Source organism: Blennius ocellaris (assembly GCF_963422515.1).
Source record: "Blennius ocellaris genome assembly, chromosome: 4".
Lineage (NCBI taxonomy): Eukaryota > Metazoa > Chordata > Actinopteri > Blenniiformes > Blenniidae > Blennius > Blennius ocellaris.
In genome coordinates, this window is record NC_137653.1 from 15,061,238 (window position 1) to 15,082,577 (window position 21,340).

Consider the following 21,340-nt stretch of genomic DNA (forward strand, 5'->3'; position numbering starts at 1 on the left):
ACATTCTGATATGAAGATGGCATTACAATGACCAGAGCCGTTCTTCACCCTGAGAGCACTCTGTGTGGAAAATGGATTTAAACAAAGGAGGATTTCACTTTGTCCCCTGCTTTTGAGCCTTTGTTTTGAAAGAACAACGTCTCCACTCTTGGGTTTCCGGTATATGAGTGCAGAACTTCCGGGCAGAGTTGCGTCTCGTACGTTGATAAATAATTCACCTTCCTGGTTCGGACGACACCTCGCCAGGTAACTTTTGTCCGTCTCGTTGAGCTCGTCATCGCAGACGTTAGCACGACTCCCGGTGCCTTGCATGTTACCGCGAAGACTTTTCGCGTCGCTGTCAGCAAGTTAACGAAGACAAAGTGCCTCCTTGCTCGGCGACCGCTTAGCAGCGCTACTAGCTTACAAGGTAACGCTAGCAGCCTGATTAATGGGAGTCTCCCGACAGAGGCTGATCGCTCGGCTCCGGCACTGATCGAGGTATTTGGGTTCACATCTGCTTTTGCCGTGAAGCGTTCCGAGCCCAGCTGCCGTGCCGAGGTCGAGGTGGAGTGTTGTGCTTTGGATGCGCTTGTTTACCTTTTGTACTCCGTGTTCCGTCTGACGCGGGGCTAACCCACCGCCGTCCACATCCGTCTGACTGCAAACTAGTTTAAAAGGATTCGTTCTCGCTTGTCAGCCTCGGATCTGAACCATAAATCATTATTCCACCGTGAAGCTTCCGTTTTACGCTACGGTGAGCGCCGATTGCTTCGTTTGTGTGGCCGTGGCACAGACGTGTGTAAGTTTTCTTTTGTTCTCCCTGTTGTCACTGTTTGATCCAGGAAACGGGAGATTTCAAAGGATTAATCTCCTGCCATTTTATAGCGACAGTGCGATAAATATCCAGCTCCAGTAGCAAACAAGAACACCACAAATTCCTGTTATCAATTTGTATTGCCCTGCTGTGTTCGATATTGCCACCGCTGCATGGCCCTCCATGCATTGTTCTCCACATCTGCCACAGCAATGTGTTCATATGGTAGTTTCACTGTACGGTGTATTGACGGTCAGTCATGATAATAATAATTTCTCAATTTTGTATTTTAATGCAATTATTTCTATACAACCCCCCCCTTTGCGGGTAAGGAGCAACAATAACATGTATTAATTACAAATAAGAAATAAACTGACGTGACTGCCACTGCTCGTTCATAATTTATTTAGTAATGAAAATTTGCAGATACCTTTCCAATTCTGTTGGCTGATTCCCCTCATAGATATTGCTCACATCTTGAATTAGTTCAGTGTAACTGCAAGCAATATCAGAACTCTTAAGTGTGGTGGAATAAACGTGCTTTGTGATGATGCATATTAGGTTTTCAGACTTGAAATATACTGCAGTGCTTTTCAAAAACAAACAGGATTGCCATGACCTTGTTAATGTAGTAAAGGATCCAACACTCATTTTAAAGAAAATTGAAATCACATTCTGATGATTTTTTTTTTTTTTAATCCCATTTCTATCTCAAATGATACAAACGGTGTCTTATCAAACACTTGCAACCCAACATGAAAGAGTGAGAATTGGTACCGTATATATCAACCTTTCCATGTCACTTTGCTCAACAGATCAGACACGAGGGTCTTTCTTAAGTTATTTCAACACTGTTGCTGATGTGTTATTGTATTCGTCAATGATTGTTCCTAAAACCCACTCCGTTTATAGAGCAGCCTCGTGCCAGTTATGCGCCCACAGCTGTAGAGCTGCAAATGAGGGCAATCAAAGCATTGATACATTTATTCCTCTGGAGAGTGAAGCTAGTATGTTGGAGAGCCTATAAGGTCCTCAGATTACAGAATAGATTTAACGAATTCAAATTCAACATTTACAATGCGACATCTCATTAGCGAACAGCTGAAATTTGTATCGAATAAACGTGATAAAACTATCATGATTGATACTGAGCAATAGAATGTTCACAAATAAGCTGTGTAAATATAGACTAGATAATGAATCGCATACATATGTGGAAGGACATTTGTACAAAACACAGACGTTTGCCTGCATTGCATTATAATTCCAATTTTTTTCAAAAATATCTCAAATTAAAAGCAGTGTTCCGTCTATTTTTGTGAGGATTTATAGGAGAGAGAAAGAAAAAGAATAGCTATTTGGAGACAATGTGTATTCTTTGGATTTAGTGACGACCTACAGGCCAAATTGTGGGCAATTTTAATTGATATGCATGCATTTGATAATAATATTTTTTTCTTTGTTTTGTTTTGTTGTTTTGTTTGCCGAAATTTAATTAATTCAAATGTGCTTTAAATGACCATCTTGATGCCATTATGTTTGAAATCACAAATTTCAATAATTTTTGGAAATTGACTCGTGCGTGACAAAGAATATGGCCCGACGGGGCTGCCAGTTGAAACACCTGAGACCTTTCAATTACTTATGATGGATCCTGTTTCAGTGCCAGGTTTCAGGTGACACCCTGCCCTGCAGCAGCGTTTGGAGCAAAGCTCAACCTGACTGCACACATTTAGCACCTTTTAAATGAAGCAAAATGTCTGCAGCTATCCTTTGTAAGTTATTAACTTCAGCTGAAAAGAAACTTCAATGCAAGGAAGCAGTTTTCTGTCCCGCCAACTAAAACTTCATGCTGTGCACAAACATTTTTGAAGTTATGTAAAGAGAACCTGGCATTTCCTTCCATTAAATTGCTTTTTGTATTGTTTCGCCACCAATAGATCATGCTTCTGTACTTATAAGCTGTTTCATGATCTTCTTGTATTTAATGACATGTATTATCAGGTGTAATTCAACAATGTGTTTTTATTTGCTTAAGCTCTCTGTATTTGTGTCAGTCAGACTAAAAAAAAAAAAAAAGACTCCTTGTCAACAAAGGAAGTGCATCGATATGCTCGGTGGAAAAGCTGATTGTTATTCTGTGTCCTCAGGAGAAAACTGAAGTGTACCATCTGAAGCAGCACACAGAGACAGTGAGTGGGTCATCAGGCAGTCTCCTTATGTCAGGCCGAAACGGGTCTGCCAGTGATGCAGACTGCCGGATCTCTGAGGACTGCCACGTCCCAGATGTTGAGCTGATGGAGCTTGGGCCGCTGCTGGAGGAGGGAGGGGCGCGGCAGGGAGCATCTAAAGGCGTCCATTCAGAGGTAGCACTGTTTCAGACAAAAACACGTGAAGTTTCGTGATCGTTTTCTGCTTTCACTCCCTGGATTTTGAGGCTTTTTTTTTTTTTTTTTTTTTTTTTAAGGCCGATGGGAGGATCTGACCTCTCCGTTCTGCAGCCCAGACATATTAGTTGTTCACAAAGAGGTTGTCTTCAGTGAATTCACTCTCCCATTGTGCTCAATTTAAGGGAGCCGCAATGCTTGCCGACGAGGAAGAGGAGGATGATGAGGTGGGAGAGGTGTTGACCTTGCCTCTTCAGGCTCACCACGCAATGGAGAAGATGGAAGAGTTCGTACACAAGGTAATACAGGATTTTCCAGTGGATGGGTTTGCTATTTGCAAACGTGGTTGTGTAGATAACTGAGGAAAAACGCTGCTTCAAGAGAATGAAGGGAACATTTGTACATGTTAGAGTAATGACGAGATGGTTATTTTCTTTAAAACTATAAACTGCTAATACATAATATTAATCTAGACAAATGTCTATCTTAACTATAATCATAGACCCAGTATCAGTCGCATTTTACTTTCCAAAGCGCTTATTCAGTTTAGAATGAAAGTATTCAAATGATAGGACGACGATCCAGCTCACATCTGTCGCACTGTTTCAATCAGTGTCAGTCTAAAAATGGATGTTTTGATAAATCCATTAATAATCATCACGCACTTCATCATGATTTAATACAAATCAGTCAGATAAGGAAAAGGAAACTCCAACACTTAGATTTTTTTTTTTTTTTTATGTTTATGTTGTGCACTCTTTAGTGCCTCCTAATGAAAACCTGCCTCACATTTTAAAACCCCATAAATCCCGATTTAACTCTCCCGTTTTTATTTTAATGCTCCTACTTGGAGTGAATGTGAGACTGCTGTCTGTTATTTAGCGCCGTAATCACATTAGGAATGTTTTAATCATAAATTCAATATCTTGTCTCTCAACTCTACATTCTCCTCCTAATCATTCTCATAAAATCAATTATTGTTGTTAAAAGTTGGTTATATAATCCAAAAACCAGGAAAAGCCATTCAGTGACAGTGCACTGGTTCGCACAAAATGATTGTGTCAAAGCAGTATAAATATTGCAGCAAGCCTTTTTACGTGAGCTAAAACTGAACACGGTGTTGAAGTGATGGGCGTCTCGTACATTTCTATGGTTTAAATGTGAGGGATCCTGTTTAAATGAGTCATGTGGGTTGTATTATTTTGAAACTGAACATCAGGCTTGTAGCTTGTCCCTCAAATGTCTCTGATCAACAGTGATTGATTTTTGAGTCATTAGCAAGCTCATAATAAAAAAAAAAGCATGTCCCTATACGTTTTTGTAAAAACAAAGATGTGACATATTTGTTGCACAATAAAACCTAAGATTATGTAGAATGTTTTGACAGCTCCAAATGAAGGTAGTTTAAAATACATCACATGATATCAAATCTGAATTCCTAAGCTTCATTTTTTGTGTGAACATAACTGTAATTGTTTATAAATACAGCATCCGCATCTTAATTTATGGGCTATTTTTCCCCCCTCGGTACTTAAGTTTGTATTTTCCATGTATATTTGTGTACCTTGCTTTGGCCTTTTATTGTTTTATATTATTCAATTGTCTTGTTAAATGTTAGTATTCCTCTATTCTGCCTGTCTTTTTTTTTATTAATTATAGTATACCTTTGGAATGCCTTGAGTTCCATTCTTGTCTTGTTTTGCCTTTTCTCCAGTGGTCAGAATCAAAATCCTTTTATTGTCATTATGCATGTTTGTATACATACAACAACATTTGCATTTGGAAGTCTCAGCTTTCAGCAAACGGAAAAAGGCATTAAATAGATTGGGGGGAAAAAACTATAAACACAATAAACTCAGATAAAATATGTACATTTAGAATACTCAAAGATAATACTCAAATGCACATTGGTGAAATTGCGAGCACAGTGCAGTGGCCAGGCTGTGCGAGGAATCAGTCTTCCTGTGAAGCTCTTTAAATTATACCAACCTGGATGAAAAGTTCCATATAGATAAAGTTGATTGATAGAGGTAAAATATTGTACAAGATGTACAAAACCTGTAGCATTTATGAAAACGAAGCGTACATCAAAAATGAGTACAATTATGACCGAGAAAGTTGATGTTATAACATGTTTATTATGCTGTTACAACATGATTTAGCCGTATTAAAGATGGCCCGACGTCACAGATTGTCAGTTCCAGAGCTGCGAGTGTGAGTTTAGGCCCTTGTGGGTGAACGTTATTCTCGCTTTTCAGGTTTGGGAGGGACGCTGGAGAGTCATCCCTTTCCATGTCCTGCCAGAGTGGCTGAAGGACAACGATTACCTCCTGCATGGCCACCGACCCCCAATGCCCTCCTTCCGCGCCTGCTTCGGAAGCATCTTCAGAATTCACACCGAGACGGGAAACATCTGGACCCACCTCTTAGGTGACCATGAAAACTCTCTCTTCTGCACGAATTGTTTTGCAGAGTTATTACGGAGATTTCTGGTGCCTCTCCCATTCTTGCCTGTCAAAACTGCAAGCTGTGGCCCGAGAAAGTAAACAGGAGTCTGTTTGTTTGTTTTTGTTTCTCCTCAGGGTTGATCTTGTTCATTTGTCTGGGCACGTTAACCATGCTGAGGCCCAACATGTACTTTATGGCCCCGTTGCAAGAGAAAGTTGTGTTCGGGATGTTCTTCCTGGGAGCTGTGCTGTGCCTCAGCTTCTCCTGGCTCTTTCATACCGTCTACTGCCACTCTGAGAAAGTTTCTCGGACGTTCTCCAAGTAAGAGTCTCCTACTGTCTGACGGCATTCGTTGCATACTTCCCTTGCATGTCACAAAGCAGTGATCTCTGACTTTTTTTTTTTTTTTATGTTCACTTATGCAATAGAAAAAGTTTACGTGCACACACTGAATGTCTCCATGTGTCTTCTGGCATGCAGATCCAGCCACCACCAACAATATATTGCCGTTATTGATAGATACTCGCAGTTCAAGAATAGAAAAGGTCAACAATTTCTCTCAACCAAAACCTGATTTTCTAATTCATTAACAGCAACAAATTAATTTCTGCTTTGGTGTGCAATGGCTGCGATGGTCATTAAACGACTAAAACAAGTTGCTGTGATGCACAGTGGTGATGGTTTGCTTCAGATTTCACCAAAACTGAACCCCAGATTTCTGCTGTCGACTGTCAGCACTTTGCATTTAAGCTCTGCGCTTGTGTGTACGTGTGGACGAATGGGATTCAGGGAGACGTACTTGAGCTGGTCTACGGTCGAGGCTGCAAAATAAGTGCAATCACTATGGAAGACCGTCACAGCGTAACTCAACGTTTGGCTCGATTATGATTTATTACACAGCCACTCACCCAAACCGCAAAGTGTTTATTCTGTTTTTGTGTCCAGGTGGGAGTTTATATCATGAATGAACAGTGTGTGAATTCGACGAGACTTATCTTTTCTATTAACCAAATGTTTCCGTGGCACCTCTCTCCTCAGGCTTGACTACTCGGGCATTGCCCTCCTAATCATGGGCTCCTTCGTGCCCTGGCTGTACTACTCGTTCTATTGTTCCCCTCAGCCTCGACTTATCTACCTCACTATAGTATGTGTCCTGGGCATTGCGGCGATCGTAGTGGCTCAGTGGGACCGCTTTTCGACGCCTCGTCACAGACCTACGAGAGCAGGTACGCCTTTTTTTTTCTTTTCTTTTTTTTTTACAGACACTCCCCCATTTGTGCTCTTGCTTCATTTTGGGATGATTTAGCAATTCCATTAAACATCTGTCACTAATTGTGCTGTGGAGATAATTTTCCTACTGAGTAACAAACCACCACCAATAGAGGAAACACTGGTGGCATGTTGTGGTCACGAATGATTGCCGGGTCCTGTATGAAACCGCAAAATGGTTTTGATAATAACTATTCATTTGTCTCATACAAAGATCCTTAACTTTATGCTTTTTGCAGGCGTTTTCATGGGTCTTGGCCTCAGTGGCATTGTCCCCACAATGCACTTCACCATCGAGGAGGGCTTTGTGAAGGCCACTACTGTGGGACAGATGGGCTGGTTCTACCTGATGGGTGCCATGTATATCACTGGTGCCGGTCTGTATGCAGCCAGGATTCCCGAGCGCTATTTCCCTGGCAAGTGTGACATCTGGGTAAGTATTTATTGTGACAGCACAAGCTTTATTGACGGTACTACTAGATAATTACAGAGATGATACAACTGATTATAAGCAATTTTTTAGATTCACACCAAAAGATAGATGTCACATCCAAAGACTAACTTCTTCTTCTTTTTTTCCCCCACTTTCCATTCTTTGTTTAGTTCCATTCTCATCAGATTTTTCACGTTCTGGTCGTGGCCGCAGCGTTCATCCATTTCTACGGAGTTTCCAACCTCCAGGAGTTTCGCTATGGCCTTGAGGGAGGATGCACAGATGACTCTCTACTCTGAGAAGCTTGACTGTGACTTATACTTTTTTATAGCCCATTAAACACACACCACACACACAAAATGCTGCTGGAATTCGAATTTAGTCACTTCTCGCTATTTCCGTACTTCTGATTTGCTAACTTCTCGTTTGGGTTTTAGTTGACTTTTCCTCTTTGGCTCTTTTTGCTCCAGTAAAGTAGCATTAACTAGCCATAGTGCAATGGAGGGAACCGACACTACTTGTTACTATGATCATATTACAGCTAAGGAAAAAAAAAAAGGGGGATTCTGACCAAACGTGTGCGTCCCTGAAATCATAGTCTCCTCTTTTAAGCTCACTGGTTCCCCAAACCCCTCATTATCTGTTACTGTTTTGCACAAAGAGTGAGAAGAGTATTAGTTGGGCTGTAGCAGAGAGCACATACTGTAAAGCGTTCTCATTCCCACCTCCAGTGTCCATGCAGGTAAAATGAATGTACAATCTGCCATGAATTTGATGTAGAGCAATCCCAGGGCCATTCAGGTGCTTGAGAACTTGTAGTAGACTCATACACACACATAGACACGCTTCTATGATGATGTCCGATCCACAAACGTGGTGAGGATAGAAGTCACCTCTTTTTCTTCCCCCCCCCCCCCACACACACAATCTGTGTTGTTAGTGTTTTGTTCATCTGTCAGCAAAATTACGGAGGACTATCTTAGACCATAAATACCTACTCGGCAATAAACTATAAGTTGCACCCCGACGAACCTTTTCGAAAACCACAATCCAAAGTTGTTGCATTTATTTGAGGTGACTTTGTGAGATCTCTTCAGGTGACTCCAGACAAAAAAAATTGACTATTGGCTTGTTTATTGATCTGAGCTGTCCCTACTAAATATAACAATGAAATGTATGTAATCATTTCAGTACTGCATATGTCGCATACAATTGTGTCTGGGTAACAATCATTATTTTATGGTTTGGGTGCTGGGTATTTCTGTTTGTTATACTGAAATCTATAGGTGTTTCTTTACATTTGACACATCACTTTAAGTCCCAAACAGATTATTGAATGGCACATAAAAGCTGTGGGTGCTCATGGAAAAGTATGTCATCTTGGGACAGGTTACACTGAGCTGTTAAACATGTGGAATAAGACCTCGCCAGCCATTGTTTATCAATCAAAACATCTAGAATTAGTTTAATATAGTGACAGTTCTCGGCCTACGCACAATGTACAGATCTGCATTGGAGGAAATTCTTTGTTTTTTGTTTTTTTTGTTAGTTAGGGGTTTTTTTTTCTTTCCTTTAGTGCTATAGTTCATATGAAAGGAGAGGTGTAAAATATCCAATGCACCTTAGCGAATACTATTAAAGAAATTCGATACTTTAAATTACCGTTGGAGGTTTAAAAATTGTATGATTGATATAAACTTTTAGTATTCCTGTGCCTTAGGCCAGTGGAAATGTTTTTGAATACTACGGCCTATCTTACCAGTCAAGGAAGCGCAAAGATTTTCCAAATGTTGACTTCTCTTGTTTTCCTTGCCATATATATATTATATCCAATTGAATTTAAAGTTCCATTGATAGGTTGTATGATCTGCTGTTTAAGACTCCTTTTTCTAGATGAACTTATTCAAGCTTTATTACGAGAACTAAAATGATGTGTGTATTCTTGACTTTGTGTTATGTCCTGTGCAGAAAGTGATAAATCATACATTTCGCTGAAATGTAAACCTAAATATTTATTAATAGTAATCTTGGAAAATTATTGTAATAAATTTTTTTCCACATGTACAAATGCCTCGTCTAGATTTCCTCCAGCACCATGACACTGACCAAGTAGATTTTTTTTACAAATGACATTTGCTAAAGTCAATTTTCTAATGATCAGGTATCCAGTGCCAAATCATTTGTTTCAAGCACTGGCACATTATCTTGCTCATACGAACAAGTTATTTCATTACATAAAATATTTTACTGGGACTGCATATCAGTGTTTACTTATAAACAACGAAATAACATTTGTAATTCAAAGTTAAACAAACCCTCAACTCATTAATTCTCTTCAGGTTCTAGTCAGGTCAATCAGCCTGGCAATCAAGCTCAGTAAGACCTTTGTCACAAAAGCAATTATAAGAGGGTTTTAGTTTCACTGATTGTGAAAAGTCTTGTTTTATAAAGGGAATCTACATGTATGAAATACTCTCAAATATTTTAGATACTGTGCTGAATACAGATTTGATCAAACACAGAGTAGCAACATGAGTAGATGATATCGAATCCCGAATGACTTCACAATGGGCTTCAAGCAGATTGGATTCTGAACCCTTCTCTTCATGTCGACACTGAGACCTTGATTTCCAATTCAAAAGCAAAATGCATTCTTGCCCATCTACTCCACTTTGTCCTTCTTAACTTTCCCCAATCTGCTTTGATCCAGGTCTCCCAACTACACTCATTCTCTTCAGCTGTGATCTTTTAAGAATTATCAACTTGCTTGACCGAGCTGCCGGTCTTTCTATGAGAAATTTTAGAATAATCACAAATTTCCAAATATCGTGTTGTTGATTTTTTTTTTTTACTGTGTGTGTGTGTGTGTGTGTGTGGGGTGGGGTGAGTACCAGGTGCAAACCCAAAACTCCTCAGATAGCACCGCAAATCTGGGCTCAAACCCCAAATAATCTCATTGTGAGGTAAGAATAGTAACCACAACAGCCCACGGCCTTGCTATCGTCTCTGCAAATTTATTTCGGTATTTTCAGAACAGCAGTTTCCTGTGGAATTTGAAATAATATGGTTTCGAAATACGGAACTATGGTCACTGCAATCTGTTGAACGACGGAAGCGTTTACCACCTGCACACTGCAATATCAGCTACAATGCTAGTCTAGCCTCTCAAAGTGTCCGCGTGACGATTTTACTGTAGTATTTACTGTATTCTTCATTTCAACCGTAGGTATGTATTATTTGTACTATTTGTATGTTGTGTAACTGATAATTCTGGCCACGTCAAACCCGGATGTGTTTTTTATTTGGGCTTTAGACAGCTTCAGAGTTGGTACTAGCATCAGTGGAAGAGGTGGGGCGTAAACTCAGATAAAGACATCTTCATCTTAATTTTTTCCCCTGAATTATTTCACACGATGACTCTTTAGTAAATACGATGTGTATTCTGTGGTTGTGAAAAGTATACGTTTACTTGTCGCAGACATCCGCACGACGTTAGATCCTGTTCTTCTTTGTATGTTCAGTCATTCAAACCGTAAAAAGCTGAGTATTGTGACTGAGATCAGCGCAGTTTCGTAGCGAAAGAAACGACCCCCCCCCGGTCATTTTGCTTTTTCGTGACACACGTCTCAATACACTGGCTGTTTGTTAGGTTTCGCGATGGACGACGGTCAGGGTGCGGATCGGTCCGATCTGGTTTCAGAGGACGGAAAAAACATCAAGACTGTCCTGTGTCAACGCTGCGGGTCCAAGGTGCTGTGTCCCGGCATGGCTGTGTTTGCAGAGAAGGAGGTATGAACACGTCCTTCAATCCGCGGGCTCACACATTCTCAGGAATTTCAACACAAACAGGATGCCACAGACGAGGATTAAACGGTGCTTCGTGTTCTCCAGACGGATTCGTGCACAGATAACGTTTGAATGAATTGGGGGGGTTGTGGGGGCTTCAGTGATGGAAGTGGAGGCATCATCACGCAGTTTTAAAGCTTTCAGGTTCGTGTTAAATAGTTGTAAATGGTCAATTATTGTACAAGTGTGTTATTCTAAAGCAAGACGCCATTTGTTATTGGAAGCATGAAGCACACATTCGTTTTGTAAAAACAGATGCAAATTGAGAATTTAACAATTTGTTACTCGGTTGTTTGATAAAATATAAAGCCACGTAAAATAAATCATAATACAATATCATGTTAAAACCATTTGTTGTCTTACTTTACTTCAGATTCCACCCATAATAACTTTTTCAACTCAGTCCAAAACCTGTGTGTTTGCTGTCTCCAGCTGTTCCTGCCATCCATGCGGAAAAAGAACAGCCTCAGCAGCAGCAGCACCACAGAGGGATCAGTGGATGGTGACACTCTGACTGCCCACTGGTTAGTGGACGACATGTTCATTTTCGAGAATGTGGGCTTCACCAATGATGTGGGGAGGATCAAGTACCTCATATGTGCGGATTGTGAGATCGGACCAATCGGTTGGCACTGTTTGGATGACAAGACCAGCTACTACATTGCCTTGGAGAGGGTGACTCACGAATAGTGTCGGAACATGTGTGTGCCCACAAGAACTTTATAAAAAAAAAAAAAGATGTGTTGGCAGGCTATGCATTGATTCATTGACTTACTGCCAGAGTTGACCTCAATTCCATCCATCACATACACACGCTTTTACAGATACTGTTATGTGTACATTGTTTATGTGACAGGATTGTGTTACTTTGTTCCTGTCAAGAATACAACTGTAATGTTCCAATAAAAAAAAAAGAGACAGTTGTCTCTATCGGCCTTCATATTGTTTTGCATCATTATAATGATTTTCCTTTCTTTTAGTCTGTTCACTACTGATGGTTTACATTTATATACATTACTTGGAAAATAGTCAAGCAATTCAACAATGAGTTTGATCAATGAAAGAAAATGAAGGATGAGGGTGGATCTGGAAACTTGACTCAAATTACCTGGAGCCATTGCCGAGAACGGGCCGATGACCGGATATTGTGCTGGTCTCTGAAACAACCAAGCAAGTGATCGTGCTCAAGCTTACAGTGGCCTGGGAGGAGAGGATGGAAGAGTCCCATGAGAGAAAAAGCACAAAGAACACCAAGCTGGTGGAGGAGTGCCGCAGAGGGGGGTGGCGTGCCATGTGTTTGCCGATCGAAGTTGGAGGGAGGGGCTTTGCGGGCAAGTCCCTTTGTAAAGCTTACAACCTCCTGGGCATCTCACTGGCACATGTAGAGCTTCAGAGGCAGCTGACAGAGCCTCTAGATGGCTGGATCAAGAGGGACAAGCCATGGAGTAATGCTTCTTGGACACAGGCCGCGAACTCATCACTCTCGGTCGGTTCGCCTGGGTGAGGGTGTCTGAAGTCGAAAGACCCAATGACCCCAGGTACTATCGTTGATAATGTGTCCAAAGGGCAATGAGAGATGTGTCCCACTATCATGTCATTTTTTTTTTATATGTGTAGGTTCAATCTAAGATATTCAATCATATTTCTAACAACAATTATGATGTGATGCTGTGCTCATTACATTTTCCATTGAATTTGAATTAAACAGATATTGGCTAGCAACTAAACCCGTATGGAACATATGTATAAGTCAGGTATGGAATGTTTTGGCAAAGTCAAGTGAGTCATACCAATGACTACCAGATATTTGAGATTTAACCAGCCAGATGGTCTGCTCGTCAAATGTGCTCAATCAGTCTCACTGTAACTTGTTGGTATTGCACATTCACATGCTCAGTCTTGCAAGTATGAATGAAACGAAGAAGCAACGATCTCACTTGATGGTGTAGATATTTCCGTAACCAGTAGATGGCATCGTTTCATTTGACAATTCCGTGGTCGCTTATTATGTGATGTGGGCATTGTTCCTGTATTGTGCAGTGTGCCTGTCTACTATTGGCTCTGCCTGCACCCAGTTATCTTAACGCCACATCAGTAGTTCTGAGTTTAATACTGTGTGATCAGATAAAACCTATTGGAGACCCATTTTATGTGTTTTGTTTCCTTGCCATTGTAAACGTCGAGATTTGCTACAGTAAAAAAGAAATAATACTATTTTAGTTACTGTAATAACAATAATAACAGGTACTTATTGTGGTATAATAGCCACAGATGGCGACATGTTGGAGCTACAGTGCGACTTCATACACAATCATTCACGGAAAAAGAACCATCGTGCAACCAGTGCAGGTTATAAAACAAAAATCCATATCACCGTGAACCGTGTGCATTTCGATGAGTGTATAGTGCACATAGACGGAAATCTAAAAATCCAAAGAATATCCTGAAACAGAAAAAAAACACCTGCCATCATAGTTTGCATGCAAGAAACAGGAAGTTCAATCGAAACCGAGAAAAACAACATCAAGTCGACGTCTCACATCCAGTAACACAAAAACAACATTGCAGAAGCACTCAATCAGTGGATGACATGTATGAGGCTGTTATCAAAATTAAGCATATTATGAAATAGCTTTATTTAAAACAGGAAGGAATGCAGGAAGTAACAAAAAATGCAGTTGGTCACGTCAACAATATGATAATAATAGCAATAATAATGATAACAAAAACGTTTTGTTTTGTTTTTTTCAGAAATAACTAACAACCTCAGCAGATTTTAGAATAACACGACCGACCGAATATATCAAAATCAACACAATATACAACTAGAACGAACAAACAAATATAAACCCAGTTGAATTTGGTTCATTATTGACATCATGCACCCTTCTCTACATTTTGAGTAAATTATATGATACTAATGTTTTATTTAAGAGGTTTTCGGGGTTTACTGTGGAAAAAAAATGTTTATTGTGACAACATAAACAGCTGAACCCAGCACGTGACTGCTCTCCGCCAATCACCAAGCTCCTCTAGACCATTTAAAAACGAAGTGCCGGCCAGCGCGCAAAGATCTGGGGGTGTGTTTGAATAGAAACGGTGACCACTGTCTGATACGTCTATTCTTTCAGCACGGCCGGGCGGGGCCAGCAGCTGTCATCCCGACTCACCCAACTCGTTTATAAACCGACCAAACCGAAGTGCGCCGTCGTGCCAGAGGGTGAAATAATCCAACTCATCCAAAAGGGGGGGCAGCGCTATGCGTGGAGACCAGAGAACCAATAAACCGTATAATGCCAAACTACGTGTTCTCAGCGTGTTAACTATGTAAATAAACTCTATCTTGTAGTTATTTTAATGACACCAGAGTGGGTTGCAAATGTGTTGAAGGCCGTTCTTCTAACCGGGCACAGTCCTTTAAAGTCAATTCACCCATCCTGATATATTCGCGCAGGAAAAAAAACCCAACAAAAAAGCGTCTTGAGGGATAACAATCTCCAAACGTCGCTAACATTTAAATTTAGGCAACAATTAGCCGTTACTCTGGTGATTAACTGTTATAGTTACATTTAAATTGAGCGTAGCCTACATAAATTCGGGTGTCTACTTTTTGAGGCGGACGCGCACCGTGTGTGGCTGTCACTCGCTCGTCTCCAACTAGATAATTCGTCTTTGAGTTCAATGAGTGGAGAGTGGACATGGACTGAAAGACACAAACCCACTGCGAGCATACTCGGCGTGACGACTCCCCCGTTTTATTTTTATTTTTTTTTTCCTCCCTCTTACAAATACATTTCACATAGAGTCATTACGAAGATGCAACTATGACTCAGCCACAGCTGAATGAGTTCATTCCTCCTCCGGAGTGCCCCGTTTTTGAGCCCAGCTGGGAGGAATTTGCCGACCCTTTTGCGTACATCAACAAAATCCGACCAATTGCAGAGAAAACTGGCATCTGTAAGATCCGACCTCCGCCGGTGGGTACCCCCTGCTTTTGTTTCAGGCGGAAATCACTGGAGCTGCCTGCCCTGGTTTTGGTGTGCGGCTAATTCAGCAGTCAAAGTTGTGTTTTGAGACGAGCTTTCAACATGGCGGATTGCGGCTCCGACCAGAATAGTGAGCAGGACTGTGCTCAGTTTGCAACGGCGATGTGAAGCTCACGGCGGCTATTTATCAGGGAATTTGAACCAGTTTGAAACCCCTTAAAGTGTCAGACACGCGATTAACCAAAGGGTCAATACAAATAGTGTGGAGTTTTTATTTTATTTTTAAATTTTTTTTTAAGAATAATTCAAATGCTAAAGTTTGTGTGCGCAATGTAAAAAAAAAAAAAAAAAAAAAAAAAAAAATGTTTACGTTAGCGCGTGACGAAGTGCTTCCTGGAGTCTGAGCTCTGTCCACATTACAGACATTTTTCAGTACTTTTATTCGCCTCAGCTCTTGCGTTTATAGTTGGCGGAACTCTCTCGGCAGGATTTGACGGGTTTGCCCGGAGTGAGGTAACCTCTCCGGGGTTAATCAGGCCCGGTGGTTTAAAGCTGCAGTTGTGTGACTATCGCCGGCCAAACGTACGTGCTCGGTGACCAAGAGTTTATGGAGAGAAGGGTCGCTCACACACACAACGCTTCGCGGACACACTCTTTTTTTTTTAAATTATTATTATTATTATTATTATTAATTGATATTTTATATTCTCTCACGATCAGCAGTTATTGCTGACTCTCAGTTTTTATTTTCAAGCAAACATTAAACACGAATTGTATTCTTTTTTAATTTTTTAAATGATCTCAAGCGGATGGTTTTTCTATTTTGGCTGTTTACTCAATGAAAGAATATTCAAGACATAAGCAACACCCACTCAAACATCACGGACATCTAACAAAAGAAAAAAAAAACTCACACATAAGGCTTTGATGGAATGAAGTTAAAGCATAAAAAAAAACGATTGTTGAATATTTTCTTCTATAATATAATCTGAATGAGTTTGACTTGACCTTCTTTGATGGGGGCTCGGAGGATGTCTTACTGTTGGGTGTGTCCACGAATTAAGCAACCTAAATTACATAAAAGGGTAATTTTGGCATATATGAAATCTATTATTACCATGATTGTCATTGGCGTTTCCAATCATCAGCGTTGGGCCTATGACTCAATATATAATATTGGATTTGCCTTTTTTTTTTTTCTTTCCTTTTTCCTTGTAGAAGTTAGGAGAGAGTTAGAAACCTGACATTTGGCACGGTTTAACCCACAGGGTAGGGGTACAAGGGAGTGGATTGTTATCAAAATCGGTGGGGTGGGGTGAGTGCTTTTAGTGTTTGCTGGGCCAGGAGCTGCGAACGCACAGCTCATGTAAACAAAAGAAAGCAATAGGAAAGGGTCTGAGCAAAAGATCAGCTGCTGATAAGGCTTTGTTTTTTATCCTAAATATAATCGGGGGCAGTGGGCCAATCCATTTATTAAGCTATCTTTGTTTTCACTGTGCTCAAGATTTCTGTTGTTTGACCACGCATGTCACCATTGCTCGCTCACTGAATGTCTACCGGGGCATATAAAAATGCATCATTTACAAGTTTGAATCCATAATTTGCTTGACACACAGTGTGCACAATTATCTGCACCAGCAGTTCCATCCGAACAACACTGGGACCACATTTTGGCTGCAGGGTTGCGTGCAGACCAAACAAACTAATAAATATCCTTAGATCCTTCAGCAGATGGAATCTGAGCTTCAGTGAGGGGGTTTTCTAGCGAGGCTGATTTTTTTTGTTGTTGTTTTTTAAGATTGTGATTCCTGCATTTGTTTGGTTTGTTTGTACAAAGGGAGATATCCTGTAGGCCTGTCTGGCAAAGGTGCATACCATTTGCACACAAGATCCCTTCTTTGTAGATAGGAATTCCCCTGGTCCTCTGTGCCTCTACTTATCTCTATTTTTAACAATATCACACCAAAAAGATTAAAAAAAAAAAAATGTGCACCACAACTCCTTTTCATCAGTGAGGTCTGTGTGCACAGTCTGCAGAATTTCCTCCAGGTCGCAGTTTGACGAGAGATGCACTTGCAGATGATTGCATGCGATGCCTCGCCACGGTTGCTGATTGCATTGTCACCACTACAGATTTTGTTTTGTATTTTGCTCTCAATGGGAGGGAGGATAGCTGTTCAAGTCATCTTGATAGTAGGTTGTTAATAAAGGAGGTTAAAGTGTGGCCAAAATGCTCGTTTTTCTGCAAGTATTTGTTCGTCTCGTCCAACTTCGCCTGCAGATAATAAGGTGGCATTAATGCAGCTCTTGTTATCCGACCACTGATCAGCAGTTCCTTTCAAAGAATACTAAAAAGTCCAGAGTCGGTATTTATTGTAGCATTTCTGAAGCATCCACAGTGATCATACTATGGTATTGCATGCAGTACTACTGAAACTTCTTTACTTCAAAATTAAACTCCAAAATTCTGTAGACTTGAGTAAAAGCCTGAATCAAATTCAGAGCCGTGTGCTGAGCTGAGTCGGATCACGAATCGTTTGCATATCCAAATGACCAGTAATCTAACTTGTTCCTCTTTTCATATTGGCACCGTGTTGCTTTGAGTCTGGTTCTGTTGAAGCTACACTATCACTTATCTATTATTGGAAGATTTAGTTAGTTGTAAAATAAATCGTTTTATTTCCACAGGCTGGGTGTACATTTCAATATGCCTTTAATAATGTATCGAGACAAGTCACAAAAGCTTTATTTGTCCCCTCTGATGAATTAAATGTCCTTCCTCAACAATAATGTATTCCTCTAGAAGCAAAGCTGTAATCAGCACGACCATGTGATCGTAGTTTATCTACTTTGTGTGTCAGTGATTTTTTTATTTAATTTTTTTTCCTCCTCGTTGCATTTGATGCCAGGGTGGAAAGCACAAGTGTGAATCTGACATCAGCTCCGGGGCCACATTCAGGAACAAAAGCAGAATGGCTTTTAAATAATGACAAATTATTCCAAATTGTTTTTTTGGAGTAATTTCAGTTTCATTCTAATGAAATAAACCTACAGTCAATTCGATGTCCATATGAAATCTGTTGCTTCTTTCACTGTATAATGCTGTAGCCTTTAACATGTATGTCTTCAGACGCCCCCCCCCCCCCCCCCCCCCCCATGCTTTTGTTGCGCTCACAATGTGAGTAATGAGCTAGCTCGCCTTCACTGCTGCGTTACAACATGCAGTGCTGCTGTCATTTGGCTTTGCATGTCCGTGTTGTCGCGCTCTTCCACCCAGATGACTAATTCTGAACTGAGGTTGTTTTTAAATTGACAATTTCAGATAGTGAGACGTTCATTTGACCAAAGGTGATCCTGTGGCCTGGATTAAACCCCGCCGGTGGGCCACTCTGGCCCACAGGCCTCATGTTTGAGACTACTGGTGCAAAACATTATTGCAACCGCCCAGAAGTAATTAGATTTATTCTCAAATCATGAAATATCAAAAGTGAAGTCACAAGGGAAAAGCCCTGTCGAGAAGCTTTGTCTAATGTTACTGTGAGGGAAATATTTTGGGGGTTTTTTACTGCTGAGAAGGCAAAATGAGACATGAACACTTGACCTTGGATAGGGTGAGGGCTGCACGGAGCCTTTTCACTGCTTTGTAGACTAAATAATTCTACGAGAAAATAACCGCCAGATTAGTCGGTAATGTAAATAATCTGTGTGGAAGGAGCTGTCGGAACATACAAACGAATACCCACACGCTCGGACTAGAGATTTCAGTGTTTTTAAAATACATGAAAAAAAAAGCAGTGCGTAAACAATTAAGATAGTGCAGTGGGAATTTGTGCCACAATGCTTGTGAGACTCTGTGTGAAGGACAAATGTTGATCTTCACTGTGCGCCTTTCAGAAACCATTTGAATTATTTTAACTCCGCATACCGGATCTTTCGAAAACAAATAAACAAAAGCCCGTCTACAACAGTGCTTACATTGTCAGTCTTGCGTGGGTGAGAAGGATTCTGACACCAAGTGTGATTATAAAATGTGCTGTTCAAGTTTTGGCTCTCCTTAAAAGGGGAAAAAATAAATAAAATTTAATAGGGTGGTATCCTCGGTGCAAATGTGAGATTATCCTGTGGAGTCATAAACTTTCCCTGAAGCACTGCTCTGCAGTTTTGCGGGACATTGTGCTCGAGTACGTTTGCTTTTATGTGATCTGCAAGGTCATTTTTGTGTTTCAAAGTGGAGCTTTATAAACCACCGCTTGGTTTGTAAAGGTTGTTGCAGTTTTGGAATAATTCCGTGCAAACAAGCGTCTAATTAAAACCACAAAATACTGAAAGATGTTTTGTTTTTAATACATTGTGGCTCAGTGGGGACTGAAACAAGAACAGTACTTGCATGAATTGTACTACCAACAGGTCCATGAGCAAGGCACTGCTGAGAACCTAAAATGTATGCCAAATCAAACTTTTGCATCACCTGATCGACTGTGGTGAACGCGGCGAGGAGCAGCCTAAACACACTCTCATATGCTGAGATGTTCGATTAATTAAAAAAAAAACTGAGGTTGTTTTCAATTGACAATTTCAGATAGTGTCATTCTCCACGACACAAAGCCATTTTCAATCATGAGACCACTGATGACTCTCTCAGGGCCTCGCCGTAATTGTTAGGACCTTTTTTAATGTCTGAAAAAATGTTCTTTTCCAGTGTGACTGCCAGAGATTTGCAATGTACCGCTTCATAAATTGTTTTTTTACCCCCCCCCCTCCAGGAGTGGCAGCCACCATTCGCCTGCGATGTGGACAGACTGAAGTTCACACCGCGAATACAGCGGCTTAACGAGCTGGAGGTACATTCATCATTCATTTATTATGTTTAGAATTTGATGTTGTTTATACAAGTGTCATTTTAAACCTAGAGTAATCCGATTTCAGATATTCAAATGCAACTCTTATCCTATTAGGAAATTATCCTTTTATTTGTTCGCCGGCTGAACTTCATTTCATTCGGTTTCCAGGCTCAGACCAGAGTGAAACTCAATTTCTTGGATCAAATCGCAAAATTCTGGGAGCTGCAGGGATGCACTCTGAAAATCCCTCACGTGGAACGAAAGATTCTGGACCTGTACCAACTGAACAAGGTAAAAAAATATTTAGCGCCTTTTGAAGAGGATGTTAAGTAATTGGCGATCGAATTGTATTCTGAAATTTCATTTGCACGACAGTGAATACGTTTTACCGCGGACGGGCAGTGTTTTCTATCAGGATGCTTCTTTGTTTATTTCCCAGTTGGTAAACGAGGAGGGAGGCTTCGACGCGGTCTGCAGAGAGCGGCGTTGGACAAAGATATCGGTGAAGATGGGCTTTGCTCCGGGCAAAGCCATCGGCTCCCATCTGAGAGCACATTACGAGCGGATCCTCTTCCCCTATAACCTTTTCCAGACTGGAGCCAATCTGCCCGTACGTCCCAGCGCTCGCTTTCCTCTCAGTGCAGCAGAGACTCACTACACGTTGTTGTTGGAGGACTTCATTGTCCATTACAGAGCCTCTTCAAACTACATGCTACGCTATGCTCCTTGTGTTGTTGTTGGACGTGGAATAATTTGAGAGATTTCTCTTTTTGAGCTCGTCGTCATTTGGCGTTTGGAGTTTTTGTTGACTGATTTTCAGAACATTTTAGAATTTGAGAACGGGGAACAATAAAAGCCAAACAGGGAGGGTCCATTTACTTTGAGGCTGGCAGAAACACTTAATTTTACAGGGGGTTTGGGTGGGAAATGTATGACCAAGAAAACAAACGAACACAAACATGGTTTTAATCATTTCAACTGATTTCAAATATTCAGACATAACCCAATTTTAATATTTCTTATCTTCAAGAGAAAACAAACATTTGCATTCTTGTTTACACAGAGGGTTTTTTTGTTCTTGGTGAACAATTATTGTAGATACAAGGTTTTGTTTTTTTTTTTTTAAATGTGTGTTGAATTTAATTCTAAGCCAGGTTAATTCACCCTTTTCTCTGTCTCCTTCATTTCATCCCAACGTGTCTCTCTGCAGAGGGCCACCTTGACCAATGACACTAAAGATAAGGAGTACACCCCTCATGACCTTCCGCAGCGCCAGTCTGTCCAGCCCCAGGAGACCTGCAGCATCGCCCGCCGCGCTAAACGAATGAGATCCG

At 40.7% G+C, this 21,340-nt stretch overlaps 3 protein-coding genes across 4 annotated transcripts in view; all 3 read left to right on the plus strand.

Annotated features, from left to right (window-relative positions):
• The first annotated feature begins 182 nt into the window (after nt 1–182).
• On the plus strand, nt 183–9,395 carry adipor1a (adiponectin receptor 1a). The gene is made up of 8 exons (XM_080494905.1): nt 183–246; nt 2,947–3,162; nt 3,369–3,482; nt 5,442–5,613; nt 5,766–5,952; nt 6,670–6,857; nt 7,140–7,333; nt 7,504–9,395. Exons 2-8 carry the CDS (start codon nt 3,016–3,018, stop codon nt 7,630–7,632), a joined length of 1,131 nt encoding a protein of 376 aa, XP_080351031.1. The 5' UTR covers nt 183–246; nt 2,947–3,015; the 3' UTR covers nt 7,633–9,395.
• Nucleotides 9,396–10,458: 1,063 nt separating this feature from the next.
• rabif (RAB interacting factor) lies at nt 10,459–12,117 on the plus strand. Of its 2 annotated transcripts, none has more exons than XM_080495536.1 (3): nt 10,459–10,559; nt 10,983–11,122; nt 11,612–12,117. In XM_080495536.1, the coding sequence occupies exons 2-3, from the start codon at nt 10,991–10,993 to the stop codon at nt 11,867–11,869; spliced, it is 390 nt and encodes a 129-aa protein (XP_080351662.1). In that variant the 5' UTR covers nt 10,459–10,559; nt 10,983–10,990; the 3' UTR covers nt 11,870–12,117. The 2 variants fall into 2 exon arrangements, with proteins under 2 accessions (XP_080351662.1, XP_080351663.1); XM_080495537.1 differs by having other exon boundaries at nt 10,473–10,555.
• Nucleotides 12,118–14,874: 2,757 nt separating this feature from the next.
• kdm5ba (lysine demethylase 5Ba) overlaps nt 14,875–21,340 on the plus strand; it is a 19,129-nt gene continuing 12,663 nt past the window's right edge. Inside the window, exons 1-5 of the mRNA XM_080494805.1 lie at nt 14,875–15,156; nt 19,929–20,006; nt 20,175–20,297; nt 20,446–20,616; nt 21,217–21,340. Coding sequence (XP_080350931.1) covers nt 15,004–15,156; nt 19,929–20,006; nt 20,175–20,297; nt 20,446–20,616; nt 21,217–21,340 — 649 coding nt within the window. The 5' untranslated portion in view covers nt 14,875–15,003. The remainder of the gene's footprint in view (nt 15,157–19,928; nt 20,007–20,174; nt 20,298–20,445; nt 20,617–21,216) is intronic.

Coding starts and splice junctions, on each gene's coding strand:
- adipor1a (XM_080494905.1), top strand. CDS start 3,016: ATGTCAGGCCGAAACGGGTCTGCCAGTGATGCAGACTGCCGGATCTCT. Junction 3,483..5,441: donor TGGAAGAGTTCGTACACAAG/GTAATACAGGAT, acceptor CTCGCTTTTCAG/GTTTGGGAGGGACGCTGGAG. Junction 5,953..6,669: donor GTTTCTCGGACGTTCTCCAA/GTAAGAGTCTCC, acceptor CTCTCTCCTCAG/GCTTGACTACTCGGGCATTG.
- rabif (XM_080495536.1), top strand. CDS start 10,991: ATGGACGACGGTCAGGGTGCGGATCGGTCCGATCTGGTTTCAGAGGAC. Junction 11,123..11,611: donor CTGTGTTTGCAGAGAAGGAG/GTATGAACACGT, acceptor TGCTGTCTCCAG/CTGTTCCTGCCATCCATGCG.